The sequence below is a fragment of the Nyctibius grandis genome, chromosome 9 (assembly GCF_013368605.1).
Source record: "Nyctibius grandis isolate bNycGra1 chromosome 9, bNycGra1.pri, whole genome shotgun sequence".
Taxonomy (NCBI): domain Eukaryota; kingdom Metazoa; phylum Chordata; class Aves; order Nyctibiiformes; family Nyctibiidae; genus Nyctibius; species Nyctibius grandis.
In genome coordinates this window covers 25,027,279-25,054,064 of record NC_090666.1, presented here as the reverse complement: position 1 = coordinate 25,054,064, position 26,786 = coordinate 25,027,279, and the positions used below count along the sequence as shown (strand labels likewise).

The window sequence follows — 26,786 nt, the reverse complement described above, 5'->3', positions numbered from 1 at the left end:
TGCTTCTCCCCTCACTCTTTCTAGAGCTCACTCTGACTTGAGCTCTAGAAGTACTCGAGAAAGCAGAAATCAAAATCAAATGGAAAGTAAGGTGGTTATTTGTTTTTGAAGAGAAAAAAAAAGGTACAATAGCAATTTTTACTGAAGTGAATTCTTGAAATTAGTTGCAGGCTCTTGATGTGAAAGACATAATAGTCCGTGTTTAAAGTAGGTCTAAGTGTGAGCTGCTTTGAGGTTGGTAATCATGGGGTTGCAGTACCGGTTGGTTACTTGGGCTATTCTCAGTGGCAGTGGTAGTGCATGTATGCTTCCTGGTTGATTAAATGTGGGTAACCTTGAATTGCTATTTGTCAAGGTCTAATTTCATCAGTGGCTTTCTTTTTCTATGTAGCTTTTCTTTGCTTAGTTGAATCTAGATGCCAAGATTAGCCAGATGCATTGAAGGTAAAGGTTCATAGAAGCAGTTCCCTAAGCTGGTGATAACCACTTTCTTATGAGGGGAGAGGAATTGAAAAGTTGATTACTTCAATACAAATAGTGCCTGTCTGATGGCTTGGTTTGCATTTGTGTATCTGTGAGTAGCTAGGCTACAGTGCAGGAAAGGCCAACCTGTGAGCTTTGAAAGGAGTGTTTCAGCAAATGCGTGGATTTTAGATCTGCTGATTCATTCACCTCCGCTCTTCTGTAGAATTACATTTTGAAAAACACCCAAACTAACATGAAAATAAAGGGATAACTCAAACCTTGACTGGGAAGCCTATTTACACAAGTGGCAGGAAAACCTTACTGCTGTATACTGGAGCTCCAAGCCACAGGGCTGAGATCTCTGCTTCATCTGAAAATGGAGCTGTGCATTCCTGTAAGGCATCGGAGGGTAAATAGAGCAGCTGGCAGAGTATGAAGAGAGATTATCAAAGACCACTGCAGGCCACCGGAACAAAGGCAGGAATCACAGAAGTTGAAGAACCAGACCTGAGGAGCTTTTTGTACTAATTTACCTGTCTAAGTTGTCTTCATGTAAGAGGGAGGTATGTGGAAGTCCAGAAGTTGGGCTTGGCACATCTGACTTCGAGGCGGATAATAACAGAGAAAATGTTTTTTGAGGATCCAGAGAGAGTATTTAAGAAAACTTTTGCATGGACTTTAAACATAGTATTTCTTTCTCAACCCTTAAAAATTCACTGTTAGCATTAAGAATGTCATGCTTCAGTATTTTGGGCTTTTTCTTGGCACTTACTACTATGTTCCTTTAAACACCTTGTACCATCCCTCTTTTAATTAGCACATCTTTTTCACTGAGTCTGTGTTGCTTATAGGGATTGTTCTGATGTGTCGGAAGGACAGTTCAAATTCCTGCCCATAAAGCCTTATTACCACACCAACACAGCATGGGATGGTGTTTAATCACACTTTCATAACAAGCACTTCTATTTAATAAAATGTACTGTTAGAAGAATACTACATGTCAAAAAAGATTGATAAGCGACCTTGTAATAAATTCATTTTCATGGTTTTTTGTGTGTTATAACTTTGCTAATAAGGCTGTGACTTGCCAGATGAAGTTTTTAAGAGAAAAGAGTCATTCGCGCAGATAGATGACCTGTTATGAACCAAGGCCAAAATACCTCGTATACTTGCACTTCTCAGTTCAGAGTTGCAGTCAAGTTCTTCAGTATTGTAAAAATAAATGCCCACTTGAGTGCTTTTTGCAGCTTTGCAGGCAGATGTTGCAACAGGAACAAAATAAGATCAGGATACAAATAAAAGTGAAGTGCATTCTTCCCATTGAGTCATTCCCACCTGAATGGAGGGTGTTTGGGTGTTTTGAATTCTTATCTTGTAGGGTTCCCTGTTCTGGTGAGCAGACAGGCTGTAGAGAGTGATGCAGGGTTGTTATATGTATATGCATAGGGTTTTCTACCACTCTTGGCCCTGTGTTGTCCCATAACTTTTGTGATTGCATACTGTATTACTAAGGTCATGAGTACAGCAAGTATGCGTGTAGGTAAGGTTGCGGAGGGATGATGCTGTAACACTGAGGGGGATTTGAAAGGGATAGACTTGGGGAAATGCAGGTAAGACTGAGATTTAATTTTAAAACTAAGCTTTCCATATGTCGATGTAGACCCTGATGCATTATCACTGGAGCTGAGCTTGCATTTTTCCAAATCATCTGAGTCTAACCAGCTTCTAGGTCTTAAAGAGAGACAAACAGGCTAGGCTTTCCCTCCTCCTTGAGAGCTTCCCCCAGGCTGGACTTAGGCTCTATTGGGGAGCTCTTTTGGCACATCCCTGGAAGTGAAGTTTAATGGCCTTGTGTTGATTAAACTAAGTGTGCAGAGTTCCTAATTTTGATTCAAATGCTTCACAGTGAGTTGCAACCCCTGTGCTGAAAGGACACTGGTTTGTAAAGCTTTACTTAAGTTTCAGTTCTTGAGCAAAACTAAAAAATCTCAAAAGTATTAGGGCAGGACTCTAGGTCTTCTTCGTGTTAGCATGACTGCTGTCTTGAATGGAATGTAAGTTTGTAGGGAAATATTAATTGTAACTTAAAACTCATAGGTGTTAGAAGTGTTAGAGAGTTCATGAATTTGGAAAAACCAAAAACCGTTACACGCTTGAGGGCTTAACTTGATTTTGACATTTGTTTCCGTGAGCAGAAAAGTGAACAAGAATGTTAAACTTCCTTTCGTGACCTAACATAGAATTAATCAACAAGCAAACAAAGCACATACATGGTTTCCTGAAACAGCGTGCTAAAACATTTTAGTGTTTATAAAATTCTTGTAGAATTAGATAGCTAATGCTAATCGGTGTATGAAATCTTGGCCTGTGCATGTGGAGCATATTTAACTTTTTGTATTTCCTCCCCACATTAATTGTGAAATTGCAGAGCTTCAGACAACAGAGAGGTATCCTCTTCGAGCAGCTGGTTCCTTGATCATCAGCACATCAAGAAAAGAAGAAGGGACAGGACAAGGCTAAGATCTCTCTCCATGGCTAATGTGAGCACATCTGCCCGAACAAGGCCACTTCATAGTTTCCAGAAGAGGAAACTCTACAGAATGCATGGTGCCTGTTACTGGAATCAGCAGGTAGGCCCTCGCCTCTTTCTTCAGGAGACAAAACCAAAGAGTCCAGCTGCTAGAGTCTGCGTGTGTCTTGTCTGGTATGTCAAAAGAATAGTGCCTGCTGTGCTGGTTATTTGTTCCGTTCAGGGAGCATATAGTATATGCGGCGGGAGTACTAGCTGTGTCAGCAGGAGCTCAGAGTTAATGAGTTGAACACAAAAATTAAAGATCGCTCAGAATCCTGCTTATCAAATCAGTTTGTTGTATGGCTATCTTTAAAGCCTTTGCACAGTCTTAAGAGACAACTCGAGAGTTCCTTGGGAGGCTTGACTGCTGAGGAAACATGCTACAGTGTAAATCAGCTGCTGCTTGTTTTCAGGATATTTGTTTTAGCTACAAGAAAGTTTACACAGCTGGTGGCACATTATTTTCTAGGAAATTAAATTGCAGTATCTTAATCTTGTTTCCGTTTTTGCTGTTCCTGATCAGTTATATTGCCTTTTTCATGACACTTTATGAATGCTTTAAAACTCTTAAAATTTTTCCACATTACAAAGGAATTAGTATTTTAAAATGGGAAAAAAAACATTGTTTGTTGTGCAGGGCAAGGCATATCTGTTCACGTCTGATATTAATAGCATACTGCTGGTAAGAATATATAATGAATTTAGCTGTGGTGCTTAAAGCAACAGCCTAATTTGGGAGCAGGGATGGTATGAACTCATTCTTTAGAGCAGTGTTAATGCCAAGTGGTTTTAATTTCTTGATTTTTACTTTGCCTTTTAAAAGTATGTTATATTGAGAGAAATCTGCATGTCTCCTTGGCTGTCTAGGATTTACTAAGTGTACCAGTGGTCTGGGGAGAAATTTCCCTTGCGAGGATGTTCTGTGTGAGTGTGCTGATTCAGCATCCTCTGCAAAATTGCAGAAGTGTCCTAGTTTTAGCAAGATGTTTTATTGAAAAACTGTCTGGCTTCTTATTAGCCTGAATTCCCAGCTTCCTGGCAGTGGGGCTTAAAGATTTGGCAGCCTGACTGGAGGGCTGATGGTGAGGGATGGGGGTGGAGGGTTAGAGTTTGGGAGCTCTACCTCCTGGACATTTAGGCTTTTCATCTTCCTTGCATTAACCAAGGTGACCGTTGCTGACATGGACTTTTTTGTTTACAATTCAGTCCAATCCATGTCCTGATAAAGAGGTTGGAGGCCTCATTCCCCGACTGATGCCTCCAAAGCCACAAGTGCTTCTTGCAGCTGTGGAGATTGCTCCTCACCAAGAGACTCCAGGACTTTCTCTTCCTTCTACTTAGACATGAGGGGTTTCCACTCTAGATGCTACTTGTAAATAACAGGCTCTTCTGGAAGCCTGCCTCTTGGAGGCTGAAGTATGTCATAGTTCTAAGAGCACTGCCTATGTCTCTGTCTTTTGAAAACTGGGCCGCAGTTAGTGCAATTCAGAGAGTAACAGTAGAAGCTTATGAACAGAAATTTCATTTCTGCAGCCCAGCAGCAGGAGTCTAAACTAGAGTTTACATTTTTATTTTCAACCAGACATAGAGCTGAGCTGCTTTGCATGCTCAGTAGTTTACCTTGACTTGTAGACTAAAAAGATAAATTTGTAGTCTACCTTTGATTGTAGACTGCAATCAAAAATGCATTTTTAAGTCACTAGTTAAGGCTTCAAATATTTGAGCTGGTGCAACAATGTGTCTGCTCCATGCTCTTGACATTTCTAGTGCTGGGTTACCATATGCTAACAGACCTCCAGTGTCTCTGCTCAAAAAGTGCAGAAATGTCCCGAAGGCCCCCCTGTAGAGAATCCTGTTTATGCTTACCGCAGCTCTAGGCTCAAAAAGCCGTATTTAGACTCAGCTTTCTAATGTCTTCTCCATGGGGAAGTTAACCAAGAGGCCATGTGGAGAACTGCCTCATGTGCTACAGACAGATTCTGCTCGTGTTCCTGGAGAAAATAAGGGGTGGTGGCAGCAATCAAGCTGTCAGCTTCAGGCTTCATGCAAGTGCCAAACTCAATTAAAGTTTTCAAAATTAAGGTAAAGCAGTGAACAAAGCCTCTTACACAGTGCTGGTTAAAAACAGTGTATCAGGGATCATGCTGGGGAAGTAAGTGATAAAATTAGACTCCACGTTTCCAGCACATTCTGACAACCAAACCTAAATGAGTATCGAGTCTTTGAATTAAGAGCCATCGTCGGTGTATTGTTTCATTCAAGAAATCTTATTCTAACAGGCCCTGTCACTTTCTTAGTCCTGTACTTGCTACACTTGGCTACCCAGCTGTTGATGAGATTTCTCAGCTTGTAATGGAAGAACACTGGCTATCAGCCCAGCCTGACTGCTAGATTAGGCAGATGTCTAAGGGTAAGGGTGCAAAATGGGGAATGGCCTCTGGGTTTGTTACCTAGTTTTCTTTGAAAATACATTTATATTCCCAATAGTAATCCAACAAATTTACTCTGGCCTTTCAAAGAAAAAGGCATTACTTCTTAGCAGCATGGAAAATGCATGGATTTTTAATGCAGTGTTAGTGTGCCATCTCTAGCAAGTGCTTCTCCCCATTTCTTCAAGTTTTACATATTTATATAGCCCCTGGCACCATGGTCTGTGAGGACCCCCATTTCTTTAAGGTCACTGACCTGAGAGGAAGCTGGAGCTAGGGAAGACTTGCTGCCTCCTCCCTGCAGCAGATGTGGAGTTAAGAGAGACCAGCTTGTCAAAGTCTGAGGAGAAGATTGAATCTTCGGAACATTGCAGCTCCTGCGCCAGCTTCCTCATGGTGCCTGGTTCAAACAGCCGGCGAGCGAGTTGACTGGCAGTGCTGATGGGCGATGCTGGTCTGCAGAGTAATCTGAGTAGACGATGACTAACGAATTCTGACCAAAGAATCACAGCAAAATGCAGACTTCCCATGTGCAGGAGATTAAGAAATCTGGGATAACTTTAAGGAATTTGTTTTTTTTGGGCTGACTGGTTGTACCCTTTGTGCACTGAATGGCATTCAGAATGTTGTCCTTCACATCTCTTCTGATTCATTTGGGAAGCTCATCCCCCCCCCTCCACCCCCTAACATCCATGTTAGGAAAAGCAAAGTATGAAGCTGTCAGTTCATAAGGTCACTGGGAAGACAGCCACATTTTTTCTCTTATCTACTGTTATGCCACATACATTTACAATGCTGTCAAAACTTTGAGTATTTAGTGACCTAGTAGCCTCCCAGTGCCTGTTGAGAGATGCCCTATATTGTCCTCTGCTTTGCTGTATTTCTTTTCTGAAGAGGACTACACCTTCCTCTGCTCTGGTATTTAAATAATGCTTACACAGAGTCGTATCTAAAAGACAACAGAACTCTATGAAACTGGAAGACCTGCCAGATCTACAAGATAGTTAGACTGCAGTGGGGATAAATAAAACAGGATGCAGGGTGTTTGGTTTATCTGTCACCATCCGGTATCCTCAGGAACTTCAAAACCTCCTTTGGGGCCAAGTCCGCTTGTCCCATATTTCAGAATGACTAAGTACCACAGTTGATCTGTGAGTCATCTTTTGGCCTTGGAGTCTGTTTTGTATCTTTCTTTCAGCATCTAAATAGCTTGGTAAGAGCTTAGGCCATGTCTTGATTGTGAGTCAGTGCACAAGCCACTCAGAATAATCCACATGCGCAGTAAAGCCTGGGATTGCAATCTGTGCTTCAGTCTAGAGGACGTGATTGTAGTGCATTTCTTCAGCATGATTTTTGAATGAATATTAAAACTTGCATGCAGGATAGCACAAAGGAGTAAACTACAGGCATGGTCTAGTAGGAGGACATGTGCTTGCAGGCAGGGGTTGGAAGTCTCAAAGTGCTTTGTTCAAAACTCTGGATCTGCCACTCGTTTGCGTTGTTACAGCTGGCAAGTCAAACAGCCTCTGGGTCATTGTCTCCTATAAAATGCGTGTCATGTAGTTTTAACACTAAGAAAGAAGGCCAAGAGTATCAAAACGTTAAAACCAAGAAAGTCTGTAAGTAGTAGATCAGTGTCAGGACTTTAAGACATGAGCTCCAACTGAATAATTTCCCTGTGGTTGTTGCATTTATAACTGTTTCCCCGCTCCCGCTCAGGGTTCTCCAGAGTCTGATGCCTGGGTGCTTCTGCAAATGCTTTTCCTATAGTGAGAACCTATAGTATCTCCATCTCTGGCTATTTTTTGCCTAAACTTGAAGGAACTGAATTATCTGCGAGATATCAAAAGTTCCAAGTTTGTTTAAAAGCAGGCAAGTGTTGTTACTAGTGAGAAACTCTCAGAAGTCTTTGCTTAGCTGACATGCCCTGTTGTTTTCTTTTCTAGTATTTTATCTGTGTGGCTTGCTTCAAGGTTTTTTTAGTAACAAGGAATTTGTTTTACCAGTACATTTTGTTAGTTTCTCATTTAACATCCTAATGACGCTAGTTCCACTTTTTTTTTCAAGTCATGCTTTGCCAAGATGTGTCATTGAGGCTAGGTAGTGTTTTAATCTATGAAAACTTTATACAGCCATAAACAAAGGTAAGAGGCAGTAGAGCAGTGAGATCTGAGTACTGTCAATTTTGGTCCCATCCATTTCTTTGCACGGTTGTAGAGCACAGTGGCTATTTTTAATCTGAGAATTCTCATTGTATTTGTATCTCCACCTGCTGGAGGGAAGAGTTGGTTGTGTGGACTGAGGCACGTGGAGAAAAACGGAGTTCAAATTTTCAAAGGTGCCGAGACCCTGAAAGTTGGGAATTGAGGTGCAAAAGCTTACATTTTAGATACTACAAGCAAACAGTTGGTATAGTGTTGCCAATTCTTGCAGTTGAGTATTGCCACATTTTTTCTTTTCAGTCTCAAACAGGAGTTAAGTGAGAACAGAAGAATATCTGCTTTCGTTTAGTGGTTTAGGAAAAAAAAAAGAAGGAAAAAAAAAAGAAGGAAAAAAAGTGCTTCTCCAGAAGGCTCTGAAACAGACATGATAGAAGTATTTAAATTCTAGGGTTTGGATTTCCTATTTTAATCTAGTTCTCATGCCAGTTCTATGATTTTTGTGTCCTGCTGCATTCCCAGTGCATGCTTAGGGCCAGTGATACTCTTTGTAGATGCCGCTTGATAAATACATACGGGTCTTTCACGAAGTCTTGTTAATTTTCAGTTTTTAGGGAAGAAAATATGTATATACTTTTGTAATTTGTATTACACCCAGCATGCAGAGCCTTTATCTTACTTGCTAAATGTCTGCTATCTGCAAGTGGTCTGTAGCTAGCAGAAAAGGAGAATAAAGGACAGGGAGAAGGGGGTGTGTGCAAACAAGGTTCTTAATCAGAATATTGCCAGGTGATGTTTGTCTGGGGTCAAATATTTTAGCACCTGCTTCTTAGAATACAGTCTCATTTCCTCTCCTATATTATCCTATGTTGTGGTTTATTTGCATTTAAGGAGATATATAGGTGAATTCTTTGTGGCTGTTATCAATTCCTGCTTTCTGTAGCTCCCTTTGTCTGTAAATGTAAAGCAACAGTACTGGCTAGAGCAGTGACTATCAAGCAAATTATTCAGTAGCCAGCTAGAAGTTTTGCCTTTCACATAGTGAAGTAGTTATTTCCTCTTAGTTGCACTGAAAGGAGTCTACTGGTTGTCATGCCACTCCTTGGTATCCCTAGATATTGGCTCCACCACCTGCTTCTGCATAGCTTCCTGCCATTGCTGACTTCTAAAAAGCAATGAATACAGGGAATGTTGTGTTGCCAAGCCTCCTGCAAACTGGTTTCAAGAAGAGGATGCACCCTGCTTCAATGAAAATGGTGCAGTACCTCTGTGGATATGTCAGTCTTCTGGTCTGGGGAGGAGAATCCTGTGGTTATGGTTTACCAAGTTTGTAAGTGAAAATAAGAGTTGATAAAATTACTTTTTTAACACTGGAAGTTAAAAAAGAAGGTCTTCTATTAGTTAAAAATCAACAAAACCTGAATGGGAAAAAAATAAATATTCCTATGCATTCAGCTATTCTGTGTGACAAGACTGTTGCCTGCTGAGGAGGAAGGAAGGGAGACCTTTAGCTTTGCCATACAGTGATACTGCCAGTGGAACTAAGTCCATCCTTTGTGTGGTTTATGGCAAGCCAGTCAGCCTACGAATTCTTTTTTTCCAGAATGAAAAACCTGAAGTGTGCTTTTCACAGCCCTGCACCTTTAGCTTATTATGATATTTCCATAGTGTTTTACTGATCACATCTACTCTTAATTTCTACATGGCATTTTTCAAAATATATCCCTGTGAGTTAACGTGTCTTTCCTTTTGGTTTATTTAACTGGTCAAAGATTAAGCACTAACCTTGATTTTTCAATTTATTTGCTAGTTAACAAAAGGTCTTTATTTCAGGATGTTGAGGACAGCATACATTTCCCACAGAGCACGTGAAAGTCCATCTCCCATTGGCTTAGAACAAAATTAAAGAAACTAAACTCCATGTATACTTATGAGAGGTGGCAGGTGGTCTCCGAGAACGGTAGAAGCTACCACTCCTTTTATGACAGTAACTAAAAATCTGAATTTTAGACAAGCCAAGAGCCGAGTTGTTGTTAGTCTTTTATGAAAGTCGCTGTTCTGTTCCTGGAAAAACTGGTCTCTGCCACAGGATCTGCCACTTTATCATTATCGACAGCTTTCAGAGAGGCCAGAGGCAGACGAATTTGTTTACGTCCCAGGGCAGCTTGCTTTGCTATACCCGACCTGTGTATAGATTTGCAGGCTAGTGCATGGGAAAGGTCCATCCCTTTGACATCTATAGAAACTTCATCTGGAAGGAAGGGTCTGTCATATAATATGTATTGTTGGCACCATCTGTTATGCACCTTCCCATGTCTTAGATGCTCTGCCCACCTTCTACCCCCACTACCTGTTGATGAGAAAGTCCTTGGGGCTTTCAGATTCACCTTTCACTATCCATGTATTGTATGTTTCCTAAAAGCACTCTGCAGTGCAGTCCTGCCTAGGGAACCCCTGATGTTTAGCTTGTGAAATAAGGCATTCATTTAATTGTTCTGCCAGAGGGTCATAGCTCTGCTCAGAGCAGATCATTGTGTGCAGAACAGGGAGGCCAGGGAGAAGTGGGCTGGCCCTTAAGGCAGATGCTAAAGCACAGAAGCAAGCAGGTAACGTGGTGCTCTTGGTTTGAGCTGTGCATAGTGCTTCAGGAAGCTTAAAAGTTAGCACTGTGTTTGGTGTTCAAAGAGGAGGCATCAGCCACCCACACAGTGGTTCTCTTGGATCCCATAATTAAATCTCTGCAATTCAGTTGGCTACTCATTTACTGAAGAAGTTTTTAATATTGAGGGTGATAGCTCCTCTTTGATATTGCTGAAAAGTTCTGAGTGTGTGTGTAGGGAGAGTAAATGCTTTTTCCTTGCCTTTTTGGACTTATAAGAGTAATCAGAAGCAGACGTGACAGGTATTCAGCAGAGTGTATTTGAGCTAACTTAATTAACTTACTGAATTCATACACACTGGTGTAATTGAGCTGTGGCTCCCAGTACTGTTACACTTAGGCATGTTTCCAAAAATGGCAGGAGTTTTAGTGATCAGTAGCTGAAACCAGGAAGCAAGTATTCACTTCAGAATTTTTAACCGGGGGCACAAAACATTTTTCTTTTCAATTATGGCACGCTTCATAGACTCGAACTTTTTTCTCTGCAGAAGGATGGTTGGCCGGTAGCGTTCAGCCTTCTGACCCTTGTAGAACAGAGGCATGAGCCAGTCGTGCTTTGTCTAATGCATCGCTTTATTACAAGCAAGTGCAAGAATTGATTTGAATATCAAAATAAATTGCTTACTAGATTTTCTGTGACCCAGTAAAACAGTAGTAAGGAAAAAAAAATTCCAAGAGGATTAAAATTCATGATACTCTAGAAAATTAGATTCTGTTCGTGACACCATTTCTTATGAAGTTTAAAACAGAGCTGCTATTTTAGTTGAAGATTTAAAGGTCGCACACTTCTGATTTAAATACAGTGTATTTTCTTTTCCATAATAGAATCAATTTAATGTGATGTTATTCGTCATATCTACTCAAGCTCAGGAAGCATGAGGTTTTGTATTTCAGTAATGAAGAAAAATGTTCCAGGAGATGTATGAGGTATAGGATAGCAGGGGGAAAATTGATAAGAGTTTAGTAATCTCTCTTGCTTTCTGAAGGGTTGGCATTGTAGTCAGGCTTGCTGTAGAGGCCTCTCTTCTAAAAGCTGTATGCCTTGGTTTTCATGAAACCACTTGTCACTGCTGTGGCTGAATGGTTGTATTTGGGGGGTTGTGTTCAGGTGAGTTTTGGTGGATTTTTTTGTTGTTGTATTATGAAATCAGTAATTAACTGCTGGAAAAGCCAGTCAAATTGTAGACTCTGTTCTGTACTGAATTGGAAGGGAGGAGAGTTTAGTTTTCCAATAAACAGTTCTTCGGTTTTGTTTCAATAAGGTTGAAGGACTTTCTTTGACTGAGCAACACGCTTTCATTCCAGAATGAAGGGCTTCAGAAATTTTTTCTTCAAGAGTTGATTAAATTGACATTCCTGACAGACATCGTGATTTCACTAATTCAGCATTTTCCAGTGGAAAACTATTCCATCAGAAATTTAAACCAGATCTAATAGCTAGGAACACAGAGACTGCCAGATTTTTTTAGCTTTTTTTCTAGTAGCTTCACAAGCATTTAAATAAAATTACTCTTGCTTCTAAGTCCTTATTTTCTTTTGAATTATGAACTGACTTAATGAAAGATTTCATTATTTAGGTGTTGATGCCAGAGCATTCAAGGAAATAATGCACAAATTCAGGCATAAGGTTTTGTAACTCCCACCACAGACAAGATGAGGAAAAGAATTTGGCATTTACCTATGCTGACAATTGGATTTTAATGCTGTTTCAAAATAGATCAAAATTGTGGAGGTTATTTGACTATGTATTCCTGTTTTTGAGTGGGCTTAACTTTAAGCTATATTCTAAATGTGTTTAGGACTAAAGTGAATTGAAGCAAGAAAAAGCAAGTCAGGACTAACGGACTGGATGTCCATATGTGTTGGTCTTATCTCTATATTTTCTAGGTAATTTTACTGATCAGTGTTTGGGGATTTCTTTTTAAAGAATGAGAGATTTCTTGTTTACTATAATGTGGATTCATTTCTGTAAAAAAAAATGGAAGCAGAGGGGGTGCAGTGGCAGCTTAAATAGTGGAGATTTCAGGAAACTAGTTCATTTCCAAAAACCAAATGTCAAGAGGAAATGCGCTTTTGTGCATTTTTGAAAAGCAAGCCTTGATTGCATCAAAGGTAGAGCAAGTACCTAAAAGCCCTTTACGCTTTAGTTTAATGGTCCATATAATGGGAAACATTAAATTTGCTTTAGCATTTATTCCTCTGGTGTTTCCAAACACAGGTCCCAGTTCTGCCAACGCTTCATGGATGTTTAAAGTTTAACGGATTAGGAGTCCCATATGTCTGTCACAGGAAAATAACAGAACATTGATTTGAAGGAGTCCTGGGCTAGAAAAGAATTATTTCCAAATTAAGTTGAAAGTACTTCTGCACACACCTGTGTATGGAGATCAAGGTGGATTTAGGACTGTTAATGTTTTCCTCTGGAAAAAAAAAAAAAGTGAAATACAACAACTCCCACCACCACTACCACAGGGTCTCTCTGCTCCAGCATCATAACATGCTTACTTGATTTTAATAGTTCCTGCAATACAATACCAGTGTAGGGAATTTGTCAATTGAGAAGAAGGGAAGAGATGGAAAGGGGAACTTTAAATGGGATATTTTCTGCCTTAGTGTGGGTTATGAGTGCTGATGCCACCTGACAGAAGAACTGATTTCAGTAAGTGGAGGGGGATTTTATGTGGTGGACATAATCACTGCTTCACTAACAGATGAGTGACACTGCTAGAATACAGCCTGAAATATTTCAGACAGGAAGAAACAGCAGAAAGACATTTCTTGGATTCAGAAAGTAGGAGTACTAAAAACACAAGTAGTGTTTGTTTGATCATCTTGCCTCTGATGCAACTGCTAGATGTTTTCCTTTCATTCTATAAAACGTCATAAGAAAATCAAGATGCCCACTGTTACATTCATTCTTACAGTTTTTTTAATGTTGAAATCCTTTTCCAGGAGATGATAAATGTGGCAGTTTGCACAGCGTTAGGCTGAGAAGCTCAAATTACCCCAGTGCTCCCCTTCCCTCCCTTCCCCTTTAGAGGATTCTGCAGCATTTGGCAAAGTATCAAAAACTAATGAAAGCTCTTTAAAATGTCAGTACCTTTGGGGTTGCTAGCGCTAGTATCCAGTAAGGCTGAAAGTGGCATAAACAGCACTATTTCCCTGCAGTGTTTTTGTAACTTATTCTGCAGCACAGACTACTGTTGACTGCTGCCCTGTAGTATCACATTCAATTCTTTTCTTCTGCCTTTCAGAGCTCGGTGTATTGCCTGCACTCTGCTGCTTATTCCTGCCCATTTTCACCCTGCCTTTTGCCTTAGTGTCCTGGTACCTCACACCTACCAGTTCTGTGCAATCCATCATTTTACCTTCTGTACTTTAACAAGCCTTGCAAATAAGCAGCTAAATTAATCCTTCTTCACAGTTCTCCTCTTTTCTAGTAATTCCTCTTGCCACCTATTAATCAATCCTCAGTGCATCCCTCTCCATATTTATTGCTTTGTTTCTTCTTTTGTTTGTGTTACTTATCTGATATTTAAATTATAACAAGGTAAGGACTTTGCTCTCTTGCTTTGTGTAAGTACACGGTGTGCTCAAAATATATAATATTGTGTCTTGCATTAAAATGTATGAGCTCAAACTGTCTAGCGATATAGATACTAAGACTCTCACTAAGACTAAGAGGATAAATGGAAGAGAGCCCTGTATTTAGTCTGGTGTTAGTTTTGTTTGTGCATATATATTATGTCTATTGTGCTGGAATGGTATTTTAAGGAGTGTTTGTTTGTCATAGGATATATCAGAATAATGATTGGAAACAGTTACATTTTCTCTGGAAACTTTGACAACTGTTTCCTGGCTCTAATTGAAGGGTATTTTTGTATTCTTTGTGTTGTGCACCATAGTCCATGATAACTGGAGGTAACTCATATTTAGACAATCTGAAGCTGGTAGGATTTTTTTTTTCCCTTCTCATGTTGAAGAGTGTCACTCAGAGGTTTTTTTTTCCTTCTGGGCTAATTTGGACAAGTGAGTAAAGGAGAAGTTAACCTTTGTTTCTGTGTATCCTTGCAGACTTCGCCATCTAGAGATGCCTCCTTTCCATATAAAATTCAGTTACCATGTATGGTGCCAGCCTCCGCTTTCAGCAGTAGTGAGTACAGTGCGGAATCTAAAATACTAGATTATGTGCAAGAGCTGGACTCTTCGTTCCATCCAGTCTTATCATTCCCTTCAGGTAAGTAACTCAAATGCAGTGCCTCTAACAGAGGGTTGCTGTGCTTATGAGAGCTGTAGAGTTTATGGACTAACTTTTCTTTTGAATGATTTTTAGAACTTCTTTCTCATACAGAAAACCTCACACTGACAAAATGTATGAGTTTAGACTAAATGGAAATCTTAACTTCATCCTGACATTTGAAAAATACACCTAGATTTCCTGTACCAGTAACGTGATTACAACCAAGAAAAACTGCTCAGGGGAACGTTTTTAGTTAAGGTAGCTTTTGCATGTTTCATGGTGTGTCTAATTGAGTCAGTGTTAGTCCTTCAGATGCTGCCTCTGCCAACACGCTACCATACCTTGGTTCTGTTGTTTTCATGAGCAACTTTCAGTTCAGGCCCTTTGGACTAGGCCCAAGAAGCTATTATTAGTTTTTCTAATTGTTTTTGTGATAATCAGCCTTTTTGGTGATCTTTGAAGTTTATGGCTTCTGTCATCTGATTCTTTAATCTTTGAACAATAATGCAGACGTCATTTTTTCTCTTACAAGCCCTGAAATCAGTGCGGGTACAACTTGACAGCACTTCATGCTTCAAAATAGCATAGTATGTGCTGTTACCAGCAGAAGGGATTGGATACCAGCAGATACTATTGGATTTGGGATTTTTTATTATTTTAGGAAAAACCTATTGCCAGGTAGTTGCTGACCAGTACAGGAATTCTGCTGTTCTGGGGGACTTCTTTGCCACAAAATAACCCTGAAGGTGAGGCTGGGACTTCCATGGAACTGCTCGAGTCTTTAATCAAACCCACTGGCTTCCCAGAATGACAGTGTATACACTCCAGCCTGGTATTAGGAAGTCAAGGATTAAATTAAGTCTTGGGTTTAGAGAACTCGTCACTGGCCAGTAGAGAGGACCCAAGTGTGGACATAGAATCCTGAGGAGGTCTCAACTCTTGCAGGTTTGCAAGGGTTTACATCCCATGTATGAGATAAAGAAGAGTTTATTTTCAGGAGCAGATAGGAGGAAGAAAACACTCACTCCAAGAGTGCAACACGAAACACCCCTGTTGCGAAGAGGAGAGAAAAACACTTCTTAAATCTTTCTTCTTTACACATGCTCTCCATCACTTGCCCTGTGACTCTGACAGCCCAGCTGGACAGGAGCCAGGGATTAGACAGTAGTTCCCAGATCCCTGCGGAGAGCTGTCCCCACACACTTCCTGGATGACTGGCAGCTTGTCTCCTTGCTTCTGCTTCTATGCAAGGTTCACTGTACCACAGTGGATATGTTTTGGGGTGTTTTTTTAGTGTTCCTTTAGAAGTCTGTGCCAGGATAGTCATATAAGGCCATGCCCCTTGCATTTATTCCTACCTTACTTTTAAGGGAGACTAGGAAGTTTAACAAGAATACTGGAATATTCTTTCCTTGAAAAAAAGACTACTCTAATCATCATGAAAAGAAAAAAACTGAAAGGCTCTGGATTGCATCATGGCTACTGTTGGTCACTTTGCCAGGATGGAGGAAGAAAACTGTTATTTTAGCTTCATTCCAATACCAAGAACATCTTTCTTTGGAGGAATATTTATTTTCTTTTCAAGCAGCCTTAGCCTTGCTAATAATAGTTGACAGGAAAAAAAGTGCTAGACCTGCTCAGATGCAGTCCTTGCTTTTGAGGGTGGCTAGGTTCATGCTCTAGCCTGTGCTTGTGTACTTCGCTGTCTCTACCCCTTCATGAAGACCACTAGTCTGTCATTTTCTTTAATTTTCTTTCACTTTCTTCTGAATAAAAAAAGGTTTTCAGCAGTGTAGAAGAAAAGGTTCTTGGTTTAATTTCCTCTGTTTTTTAAAAAATATTATTGGTATTTGTTCCATTTTGAAACTCTGGGAGTTTGATTTTTCAGTGTGTGAGGAGGGATTCAGATCTTGTTCTCTCTTGTACCTATTTTTTACTTTCAAAGGAGAATCATAATTTGCAAGCAAGGTCATAATATAGTGCAGTGCGACTGGCTCACTAGTGTACAGGCTTCTGGAAGTACAATTGTCCTTATGGTTCTAAGTCGTGCCTTCAGAGTTTCCATATTACCAAAGGTCTTGACCAAAAGTATGTCAGTGGTTGCAGCATCCCTTGAGCATAAAAGCGTGTCCTTAAACTTGCACCCCAATAACTGGAAAATTGTGGTTTGCATCTAAGAAGTTTGGGTTTCTGGTATTTCTGCACCTAGCCTGCGGATAAACTGGAACAAACGCTTCTGCCCTTTTAATTAAGATACAGGAACACGTAATAAAAAAATCTTGGAGACATCCAGGTGATTCCCCAGGGAAAAAACAGCAGAAATGTTTTGTTTATTTCTTTACTTAAATGTTGTGACTAATAAACCTTTCAGATCTACTTTATGTTTTACTCAGAAGTAGAATAGGAAACACAGCAAAAAGCTTGGGGGGAAACAACCTTTTACAGGTCACCTTTAGTCTTGTGACAAAATACCTAGTTAGATCTGTATCAAATTGAAATAAGTTATTCTTTTCAGTTAGGAAACTATGTTGAAAGTTTCTGTCCAGGCAAGTCCTGAAGGCACATGAGACTAAGGTTCTGTGTAAACAAAAATAGTTTAATGCCCACCCTTTGGTCCTGCCCTCAGACCTCTTCTCATTCTGAACATAACAGTCATCAAGCCTGCTTTTTATGCTGACATATGTCTTTGTCCTTAATTTCTCTTCTGTCTTGTAATGTTGTTTCCGGAAAGGCTTTTCAGACAGAGACCTAGTTTTCTTAAGCCTTCCTGCCGTAGAACAGTGGGTAAATTCCTTACCACTTGAGACGTTTTGCAGACTAATTCTTGGTTAGAACTCCCTCGGGAAATGAATTACATTTCCCTGCTGTAGCCTTTGCCAGAGAGAGACAGAAGGAATGTACCTTGAAATTACCTCTAGGCTCCCAGCAGTAACAATTTCCAAAAGCATTACTTACCTCTACGCAAAAGGCTGAAGTGAAGGCTTTTCAGATTACAGGAAAAGTGCACTGTGTGCTCTCCACCGTGCAGGGTTTTGTGCAGGAGTTAGTCAAGAGGGGAAGACCCCAGTCTTACTCTCACTTGACACCCTCCAGAGCTTGTTTTCGTGAAGAACAGTTCTGGAGTAATTGCAGGTACAGACAATAGTTTGTTCCAGAGTAAGACAACGTTGCTCTTTCTTACTTTGACTTTGAACATCAAAAAAAGTGCTGTTCATCTACAAAGTGTGTGTGCCAGTACTGGGATTTGTTCAGGAGCACTCCTTAGGTTTGAGTCCTGCCTTGAACTGAGTAGTCTTGTCAGCTCTTAGTGCTGGAGAGCTTGGAATCACTTAAGCATAATGCCTTGGTCAGCACGTATGGCAGTATAGTTTCACAGCTAAAAATGAGTTTGTTTTTACCATGGCATAACTCTCACTTCCCATTAATAGAAAGGTAGGTACCTTGATATCTTACCTCCAGGCAATTACTGGAGATTATCTCGTATACTACTTATATAACTGATAGAAAAGACCACAGGTCTTTGCCTATAGTGGAGGAGAGCACTCACAGAATAACTGTCTTGCTGAGAATTATCTTGCCTCAAATTTTCTTATTTACTTATGCAAAAGTCACTTCTTTGAATGTCTGGCTGGGCTTTTTTGGGGATATTCTCATCAAGTTTTCGTTTGGCTCTCACCAGTTTTAGGACATGGTTTCCTATATTGTCTTCAGCTTGACTGTGTGAAGACACTGCTGCTATATAGACAAGTGATTGGTCCTCGCAGGAGTTACTCAGCACTGCCATTCTTCATGAGTTGAAGGACTCAAGACAGCAATATTGCTCATAGATTATATTACATAGTGTTGTGTAATCGATTCCTAGACCTTTAGTGATGATGCATAATTCATTGGCTTATAGGTTGCCATCTTTCTGATACAGACTCCATTCCTTCTGTTTTTTGGTAGATATTCCTCTTCACATATACTTTGAAACATTGTTAAGGAAGGATGACATCAAAGGAGAACCTGTTGATACATCATCTTTGGGAGTGGCGTTTAAAGTATCTCCAGACAATGGTATGTAAAGCAAAATATTTTAATATTTGCAAGACCATTTTTCATTCATTTGCTAGTAGTTTCTGCCCTGAAGAGGTTCAATTTATAAACTTACCACAAAGCAGGTTATCAGAGAAGGTAACCAGCTAAGGCTTTAGGTGGAAGAGGAACCTCTTCCCAGACCATGGTGTCAGCTTCTCCTTTGTTGCACTGAAATGATCCCATCAGAGCTGTAGGAGAGAAGTAATACAAATGGAGGGAGTTTGGACCATAGGTTCTCTGCTACACAGGTGCCTGACTGCAGTACTGTTTACTATTTGGATTCCTATCAGAAGTCTGTTTTTTTTCCGTTATAAATAGTTCAGCAGTTGAGATTGCCTGTAAATTTCACCAATGGAAAATAAGTTTTCAACTTGATATGTGCTTTTTCTGTTGTAGACTATAATCAACATAATATTTCTGTCAAACAATGGAGCAGTAGCTGTTTATCTAATTCCAAATCTCAGTCAGCATCAGAAACATCTGACCAGCTGTCAGAAGGAAGAAAGAAAAGACATCTAAGTGAGACAGCAGTAGGTAAGAGAAAAATGGTATTAAGGCAGCACTGCTTCTCTAAAAATATGTACTATATAAATTAGTTTGTTATCACTGGGCTTTGAGAATTAATTTAAACTTGTCTCCAAAAAGGATACTGTATGAAACTTTACAGGAGTGAAGAAATGGACTTAGGACAACATGAAAATAGTGTGCTATTTTAAAGCATAGTAGTCTTTCCCTTTGTTCTTGAGTATATGTTACAAAATGAGACAAGCTTCTGTATTTTATTTTTGTAATACTCTTAAAGGAAACTGCTCAGCAGTCCAGCTGTGTTTTTCGAATACTGGGTGTCATCATTTTTAATATGAAAGGGGTTTTTAATAGTAGTCAGTGAAACAGACTGAATTGCAAAGTTATCTGTCAAATCATGTGCCCAGCCAAACATTTACTATTCCTGGCATCTTTGGTCAGCTATGTTTCAGTTGTTGTATACTGTCATTTGTGGTTCTGGTTTCCTTCCAGACTGTTAAAAGAACTTGTGGGTAGCCAGTGCTTGTAATTAGTGTTTTCACCCTTGTTGTCTTTATATTTTAAGCCATTGAATCTGTACTTCAGCACTTGGTAACTTAATAGAAAGTGCCCTGAAAGTTCTGTAGAATAATGTGATAATTTAGGGACTGAAAATTCAGCGTACTATTGTAAAGATAAATAGCATCTTACCTCTCCAGGCTATTAGAATGTAAAACCTAACAGATTCTGTTAGATTCATTTATGTGGACTTTTGGAAAACTTTTGGCAAAATTCCTCACAAGACAGTTGAAGAAAATAAATCACTGATTAAGAAGATAAACTGTATTAGTTTAAAATTTCCCCTAAGAAAGAATTAAAATATATAAATGATCAGTTAACATTGTGAAAAAATACACTTCTGTTGCATACCCAGGTAAAACCGCTAGTGTAATCTTGCAATAGAGATGGAGATATGGGAATTACTGCAGAGATGACTTAACAAAAAATTATGATCTATTTAAAAAAAAAAACCCAACCCCAAACCAAAAACCCTGTTGATTAGGAAGTTACAGGTGAGAGTAAAAGATTGTTTTGGACAGACTGAAAACTGTCTCTGATTTATATGAAGTTTTTTCCTTCTGCATCATTCCCCTTGTGCATTACAGTCCTCCCCTTTGCTGTACAGTCTTCTTTTATGCTCTGTGTCTGTCTCTGCAGGGGGTGCTGTGCCCTGTCCCCCCTTGCCATCAGTGATCCTGTTTTCCATGCCACCTGCTCCTCCAACAGTCACTGGTCCCCAAAAGGTGGATGCTGACACAGTGTTTCTTGCAACCACATTGTCTCCCTAAATGTACTGTCATGCACAGTGAGATCAACAGTTGAAGTTATTTGGGAGCACTTAAGAGAGAAAACTCCTTGCTAGAAACCTTTTGAAGTTACAGTTAGTCTTCTGCCAGTAGTATTTAGTTCTTTGAGTTAATGGAAGAAAAAAAGCAATCTTTTATCATGAGGATCATAGTTTCCCAATGCCAGAAAACTGCTGTGTAGTGTGTTTGTGAGTAGCAGCAGCAGTTCTAGCTTATTAGTGCAATGGGTGTAGTACTACATATTTATTCCTAATTTGGGCTCTGTCTAGGAGAAATTATCCATGGGGAAGGTCAGCCTGATGAACAAGGCCAAAAATAAAAGCTGTGTGCCAGGGAGTTGCAGAGCTGCCTGGGAGATGAGAGTTCATGTCCTTGACCCAGCCTGTGCAATACAGTCTTTAGGATCAGTCTTACCTCTTTTTCCATGTTGGAACACACTGATTCTTTTTATTAACTGGTATATTAAATCTGAGTTCTCTTTTCTTACTGGAAGTTGAGGTAGAAGGACAGCATAACAGAGGTGATTAAATGCTGAATCCCCCTAAGTGCTGCTTACACTGGGATGAACAAGAGAAAACAAGACTTAGGATTTGTCTGGAGAAGTGGACCACTGCTAGAAGAAACCACACACGGAGATCTAGAAACTAATTTTATTTGTTACCCTTGCTGCCAATTTTGTTTTGTCATTTATTAAGGAAGAAACTGTCAGGGCTTAGTGAACTGGTACGTTAGTGAGATGGAGCCAGCTAAGGAAGCACTCTTAGGGAACACTGGGGAGTGTTCCTCTAAGTCTGATTGCGTTTGCTGTGTGTGTAGTCCATGGCAGCTTCCGAAAAAAGCAGCAGGATTTGCCCATGTGAAGCTGGTTGCATGAGAAGAAATCCTTCATAGAAGGAGAGGGATGAGGTTTGTGGAACAACAATGACAGGATGAGTAACAAGTGTTTATTTAGATGGCTTTTTTTAGTATTCATTAAATCGTAAGCGGTTAGCTGTGGGCTTCTACAAATGACTTTACTATTACTGTATGGAAAAATATCTTTCGTCTAATAGACAACAGCTGGTATGCGTTTCTTTAATTATTATTTTTTGTGACAGGCGAACGTAATGCTAGGTTTGAGACATTCTCCTTTCAACATGCAGAACCAGAATCCCACAGCGGTTTTGCTGCCGTGACCAATGTCAATGCGATGTCTAGGCCTACTCACAGCACTTCATCACAGGTAAACCAAAAATGTATCACTGTCTTAACTGAAATATCAACAGAGAGTTGTGCAAATTAATAACCCAAACCTACACACCTTTTACATCTAATTTAGTGTTAAATTACAGTACAGAGCATTTTTACAGTGAATTAAGTGGATTATATTAAGTAATTTATTCCAGATTGAGTATGTGGTGTTCCTAAAACAGATACTTGCTTGTAAAAGAATTTGGCCGATCATGTAACTGGAGTGTAAATTTAGTTTATTGGCATTGAGCCTTTAATTTTTTTTTTCCAAATTTCATTAAATATACTGTGATTTATGTTCCCAGTTTTACACAAGGGCTTTTATAACCCTTTTTTCTTGGTGCAGCTACATAGAATGGCCTCATGGTGCAAATATAGTCACAGAATTTGTTAACTCTCAGCCTCACTATTTAAAACCTTTTGTGCAGAACTACAGGCAAAGTCTCTGGTATATAAATTTGCTGAGGAGCAGCAGAGCTCTGGTTCAGTGAAATTCCTGCAGAAACACGCTTTGTTTTATTGGAATTCATTGAGAATTTCATAATAATATTCTGATTTGAGTCCCACAGATCTGCTAAGCCTAGTGGTATACTGGTGCTCTGTAAGTCGTCACGTTTCAATCTGGTGATGACTCCTGGAGAGCTGAGTTTTAATCTGCATCCCCCATGGAGTTTTGACAATGCACACTTCTCCTTTTTTTCCCTTGCTTGAGCAGGCCATCATCAAAGAACACCTACATGAGCATTTTAGAATAGACTGCTTCCATTAACGTTCAGCTAAAAATTGAGATCTTGTAATATGAAATGTATCGTGATTTAAAACTAAACTTTCTCCTGTAATCTAGGAACTTAAGTTTCTGACCCATGTAGGTTCCGTGCACTAGTGGGCAGAGAACACCACCAGGAATCCTGCTGTGGTCACAGCAAAGACATTCAGTTTCTGTCTTTTGCACTTCTTTCAGAAAATCACTTTCCCTGTAGGCTGTTCTTCACTGCTAAATGTAGCTTCGTTCTTTTGGAATTCTGAATTGTATCACACCGAAGAACCACTTGGGTTATGGGTTAGTAGATAAGATTATAGAAGGTCATCTTTGTAGACTAAGCATTATGAAGAAGGCAACATTAACTTCAGAGTTCTCATAAGTACTCAGAATTAACTGTAATTGAAATCAAGGAAGGGAGACTCCCAGTGATTTCAGTAAGAGTTACGCCCGCAAGAAGTAAATCTCGGAGATGAGATAGGTTTAAGATTTGTTGAGATTCCTTCGGAGGGGTGAGGGAAGTTGGAAGTCATTAAGCCACTAGAAAATGTGTTCAAGTTACAGATTTCTTCTTGTGCCATTGTAATGTTTCTCAGCTAACATGTAGTTACTATGATTTGAGCTGATGAAGCTCATCTTGCATTTATTATATTATACAGCATAACTCCAGGAGGAGGCTGAGAAGTGAGAGCTCCTATGATATAGACAACATTGTTATTCCAATGTCGCTGGTGGCACCATCAAAGTTGGAGAAACTACAGTACAAAGAAATCCTTACCCCAAGGTTTGTTCATGACCTCCTTAGTTGCAAAGAAGACACCAAAATGAACATGAGAATGTTAACTAAGAATATTGTTAACATGTCATTAGATAATTTTATAATATTAAGATGATCTTTTCATGCACTCGGGTTTTTTTTCTGTGCACTTCAATTTGTGGGACTGAGGTGGTGGGAAGACTGGACATCTGATAGCACGAGGGAAATAGTTTGATACACATAGGGAGGCGGCAGATGCACAGACTGGCTAAAAATAGAAGTGGGTTTATATCATCTTAATTGTAGTGATATTTGTGGCCTTAAATGTGCCATAAGGCTGACATGCTCTGAATGGTTATATGGGGGTTGCTGTCTTTTTTTGTGTGTTATGGTTTGTAAGAAAATAGTTAACTGTTTTCAGTGAATTAAGCAGAAACGGTTTTAGCATATATTCTTAAAATTTATCCATTCTGATACAGTAGAATAAGCTTACTTTTTTCCATACAGTGTAGACCTATAATCCATGATTCTACAGATTTTTTTTTTAAAAAAAGCAAAAGAACATCTTTAGATTGCTAAGACAGGGTAATTGATCTCCTGTGCTGTAATTCAGTGGCTTACTAGCAAATTGCCTGGAATGGCTAAATGTAGTTGTTCTATATTTTAAATGTCTAAATTGTATTTGCTTTTATCTTGTCTTTAAAGCTAAAAATATGGTTAAGACTCTGTTGGATAGCTTAAAGACTGTGTTGGGAAAAGCAGAGGTTAGATATTGGGTTGGGAAAGGAAAATCTAAATTTCAGACATCTGTTATCAGCACCTTAAATTTGAAATTATTTTATTTGAAAGAAATTTTGAAGCACAAGCCATGTTGAAGGAGTAGCTAACAATACAGCATAGAAACAGAAGAGTCGTCTCTACTGCTGAAATAACGAAACAGCATTTAGGTAAATTAATTTGACTTTTCTTGTCTCATTTCTAGCTGGAGAGTTGTTGAATTTCAACCTTTAGAAAGATCTTACACAGATGAAGAAGAGGTAGGCTGTATTTTAATTAAACCACCAGTTTTTAATTAAACTAGATATAATTGGGATAATTGGTATATATTTTTCAAAGTCACTGACTTCATGCAAATCCTGGTAAGTTTCAGATTTCAAAAAAAAAGTATTAAGTATCAGGTTGTGAAATTGTGTCTTATTCCAACCTACTCAACCCTATGGTGGATGACAGAAATGTGTGTATCTCCATAAATAGTTGTTGTTCACTTGTTCGTTTGGCTCTTCTGTCCCTTGCTGTCAGTGCAGACAGCGCTCCCTTTGGTCAGGCCTCCGCCTCCCGTGCTGCTGGGCATCATGATGCTGGGTCTCCCACTGCAACTGTCTCTTCAGGGCTACCTGTGCTGTAACGCCTGTCCTTCTCTCTCACCCTCTTCTTTGATGGCCAGTTCCCATAGCCTGTTGCTTTTCAGGAGGTAATTTGGCATTTTGCCTGCGGGCCCAGCAGGTTTCCTCAGTTTTCTTCTCAGTGTTCATCTTCCTGCAAAACTCCTGTTGGGAGCAAACTTTTCTTCTTTCTGCTTTGTCAGGAACAATGTAACCTTCAGCATTTCCTGCTTGCCTGTTGAGCTAAGTTTGCACATCATGTGCTACTGTTGCTCCCTCCAGACATCAGAATCCATCTTTTTCTTCCAGGGAGTGTCTGTGGACGTTGCAGCTGGGGGTCCGTTTCTCCCCTAATCAGGGATTTCAGGCATTTCCTAACCTCATTGTGAACGTACCAGCAGGTCTGGTCTCTAGGCTGGTTTTCTGTTCTCCAATCTTTTTGTGGCTCCTTTTCCAGAAAGCTGCCAGTTTTGCTGTCTTTTGGACATCTCTAATCTCCTTCAAGTCTCTGCTATAGGCCGCTATCAACTGTTGTAACTGTAGGACTTGTATTCATACCTTCATCCACAGTATCTGTTCTGGAGCTCCTTTTTCAGAGACTCTCTACAACCAGGATTTAGGTGCCTTAGTAGTAGAAAAAGATTGCATTTGGGTAGCAGTACAGAAGGTTATGCTAAACACAGTAAACAAATTAAATCATTATGACACTCCCTTGGGGTAGAAAATGCACTCTCCACAAAGGCGCTAGCTTCCTCAGAGTTTTACTAGGTCTGTAGCTGCTCCACAGAAATTAACCTTTCCTTTCAGAGAGGATCATGGTCTTGGGTCCCCACCTGGTGTGGTTGCACTCATTTGGCACCATACTCTTGGGTCGGAAGGAAAAGAAAAACTTATTACTTATTCTGTCCCTGCCTTTTCTCATGCACTTGAGAAATTCATGTGAATTCAGATTTGTGTCACCTCCACCACTGCCTTTTGGTTTGTTACTGTCTCTGCTAGCAGGAAACATGCCTGATATTCTTTTGTAGTGAGAAGGTCAAATTACATACACAGGAGAACTCTCCTGCAAGGATATTTAATTAAAACATTTGGATAATAACTAATAAGGCAGCAAGGGCACACTGTCCCTCGAGAAGTTACTGTTCATTGCTCTGTCTTCATCCTGGTATCTGTGGGGAAAAAAGAGAGTTTCAACAGTGATTTGCCTTCCGGGCTTCAAGGGCCTTGCTTGGAGGACTCAATGGATTTCTCCTTTAGATTTCAGATCCCACACAGATGACTTGTCTTGTGTACTTTCAGCGCATTTTGCTGAAGGGACTTCAAGGTGTCTCTCTGTGAAGCTCTTGGACTAATTGCTCATTTAGTAGCCCTCCCAGTACATTTGTATTTGGCATGACTAGCTGATCCTGTATGATTCATCCTTTGGCCAGGAAATAACTCGAGTTAACAATAGAGCAGCTTTGCCTCCTGCTGGGGTCCACTGCTTCTGTATTGTCTGTCAGCTGCTGGGTAGAATGAGAGAGGAGAGATGTCAGACAAGAGAAAAATGCTTAAAATCTTGTCTAAACCATCCTTTGCCAATTCTCGCCCTTTCTGTTGGGATCATGTTAATTGGTTTGGATGATTTTCAGAGTACTGAGAAAAGGTGGATGTCTGATCATAATTCTTTCACTTCCTTGCTTTAGATTTTAGGCTGAATTAGATTTGTTACTGAGTAAGCTTGAAAAAAGACATGAGAAAACAGCAGCATTACCTTTTCGCATTTTCTGCACTCACACTCTTGGCACTCTTGAAATTGTTCCTTGTACTGAAATCAAGGCAAGCTTCAGTAGATCATCCGTGAAGGACGAGAGGGCAAAATGTACTTTCTGCTTTTATATAAAGTAAGCTTTTTCTTTGCTTTCCACTGCATAGCAGTTGGTGGTGGTACTGCATAATAGTTTCTTTTCTGCCTATCTTCTTCATGGCTAAATCTAAAACTTCTGGAGTTGTCCTTGTGTCAACCAGCAGTTAGGGATTTCTTCCACTTGATATCTTTTTTTTTTCCTTTTTTTTTTCCCTTCTCTCTCTTCTTCATTTGAACAGGCTTTCAATGCAACAACTTGTATCCATGCAGTAGACTTGCGCCCAAAGCTTCCACAAGTTACAAAAAAAGTGGGGTCCCCAATCTGTCATGTTCTACAGG

At 39.8% G+C, this 26,786-nt stretch overlaps 1 protein-coding gene across 2 annotated transcripts in view; it reads left to right on the top strand.

The window, feature by feature from the left end:
• KANSL1L (KAT8 regulatory NSL complex subunit 1 like) overlaps positions 1–26,786 on the top strand; it is a 69,832-nt gene that overhangs the window by 35,193 nt on the left and 7,853 nt on the right. Inside the window, exons 6-12 of one of the 2 annotated variants that reach the window (XM_068407179.1) lie at positions 2,894–3,095; positions 14,359–14,521; positions 18,470–18,580; positions 18,998–19,135; positions 21,570–21,694; positions 23,122–23,246; positions 24,202–24,256. In XM_068407179.1, coding sequence (XP_068263280.1) covers positions 2,894–3,095; positions 14,359–14,521; positions 18,470–18,580; positions 18,998–19,135; positions 21,570–21,694; positions 23,122–23,246; positions 24,202–24,256 — 919 coding nt within the window. The remainder of the gene's footprint in view (positions 1–2,893; positions 3,096–14,358; positions 14,522–18,469; positions 18,581–18,997; positions 19,136–21,569; positions 21,695–23,121; positions 23,247–24,201; positions 24,257–26,786) is intronic. The other variant, XM_068407180.1, reaches the window with a different exon arrangement.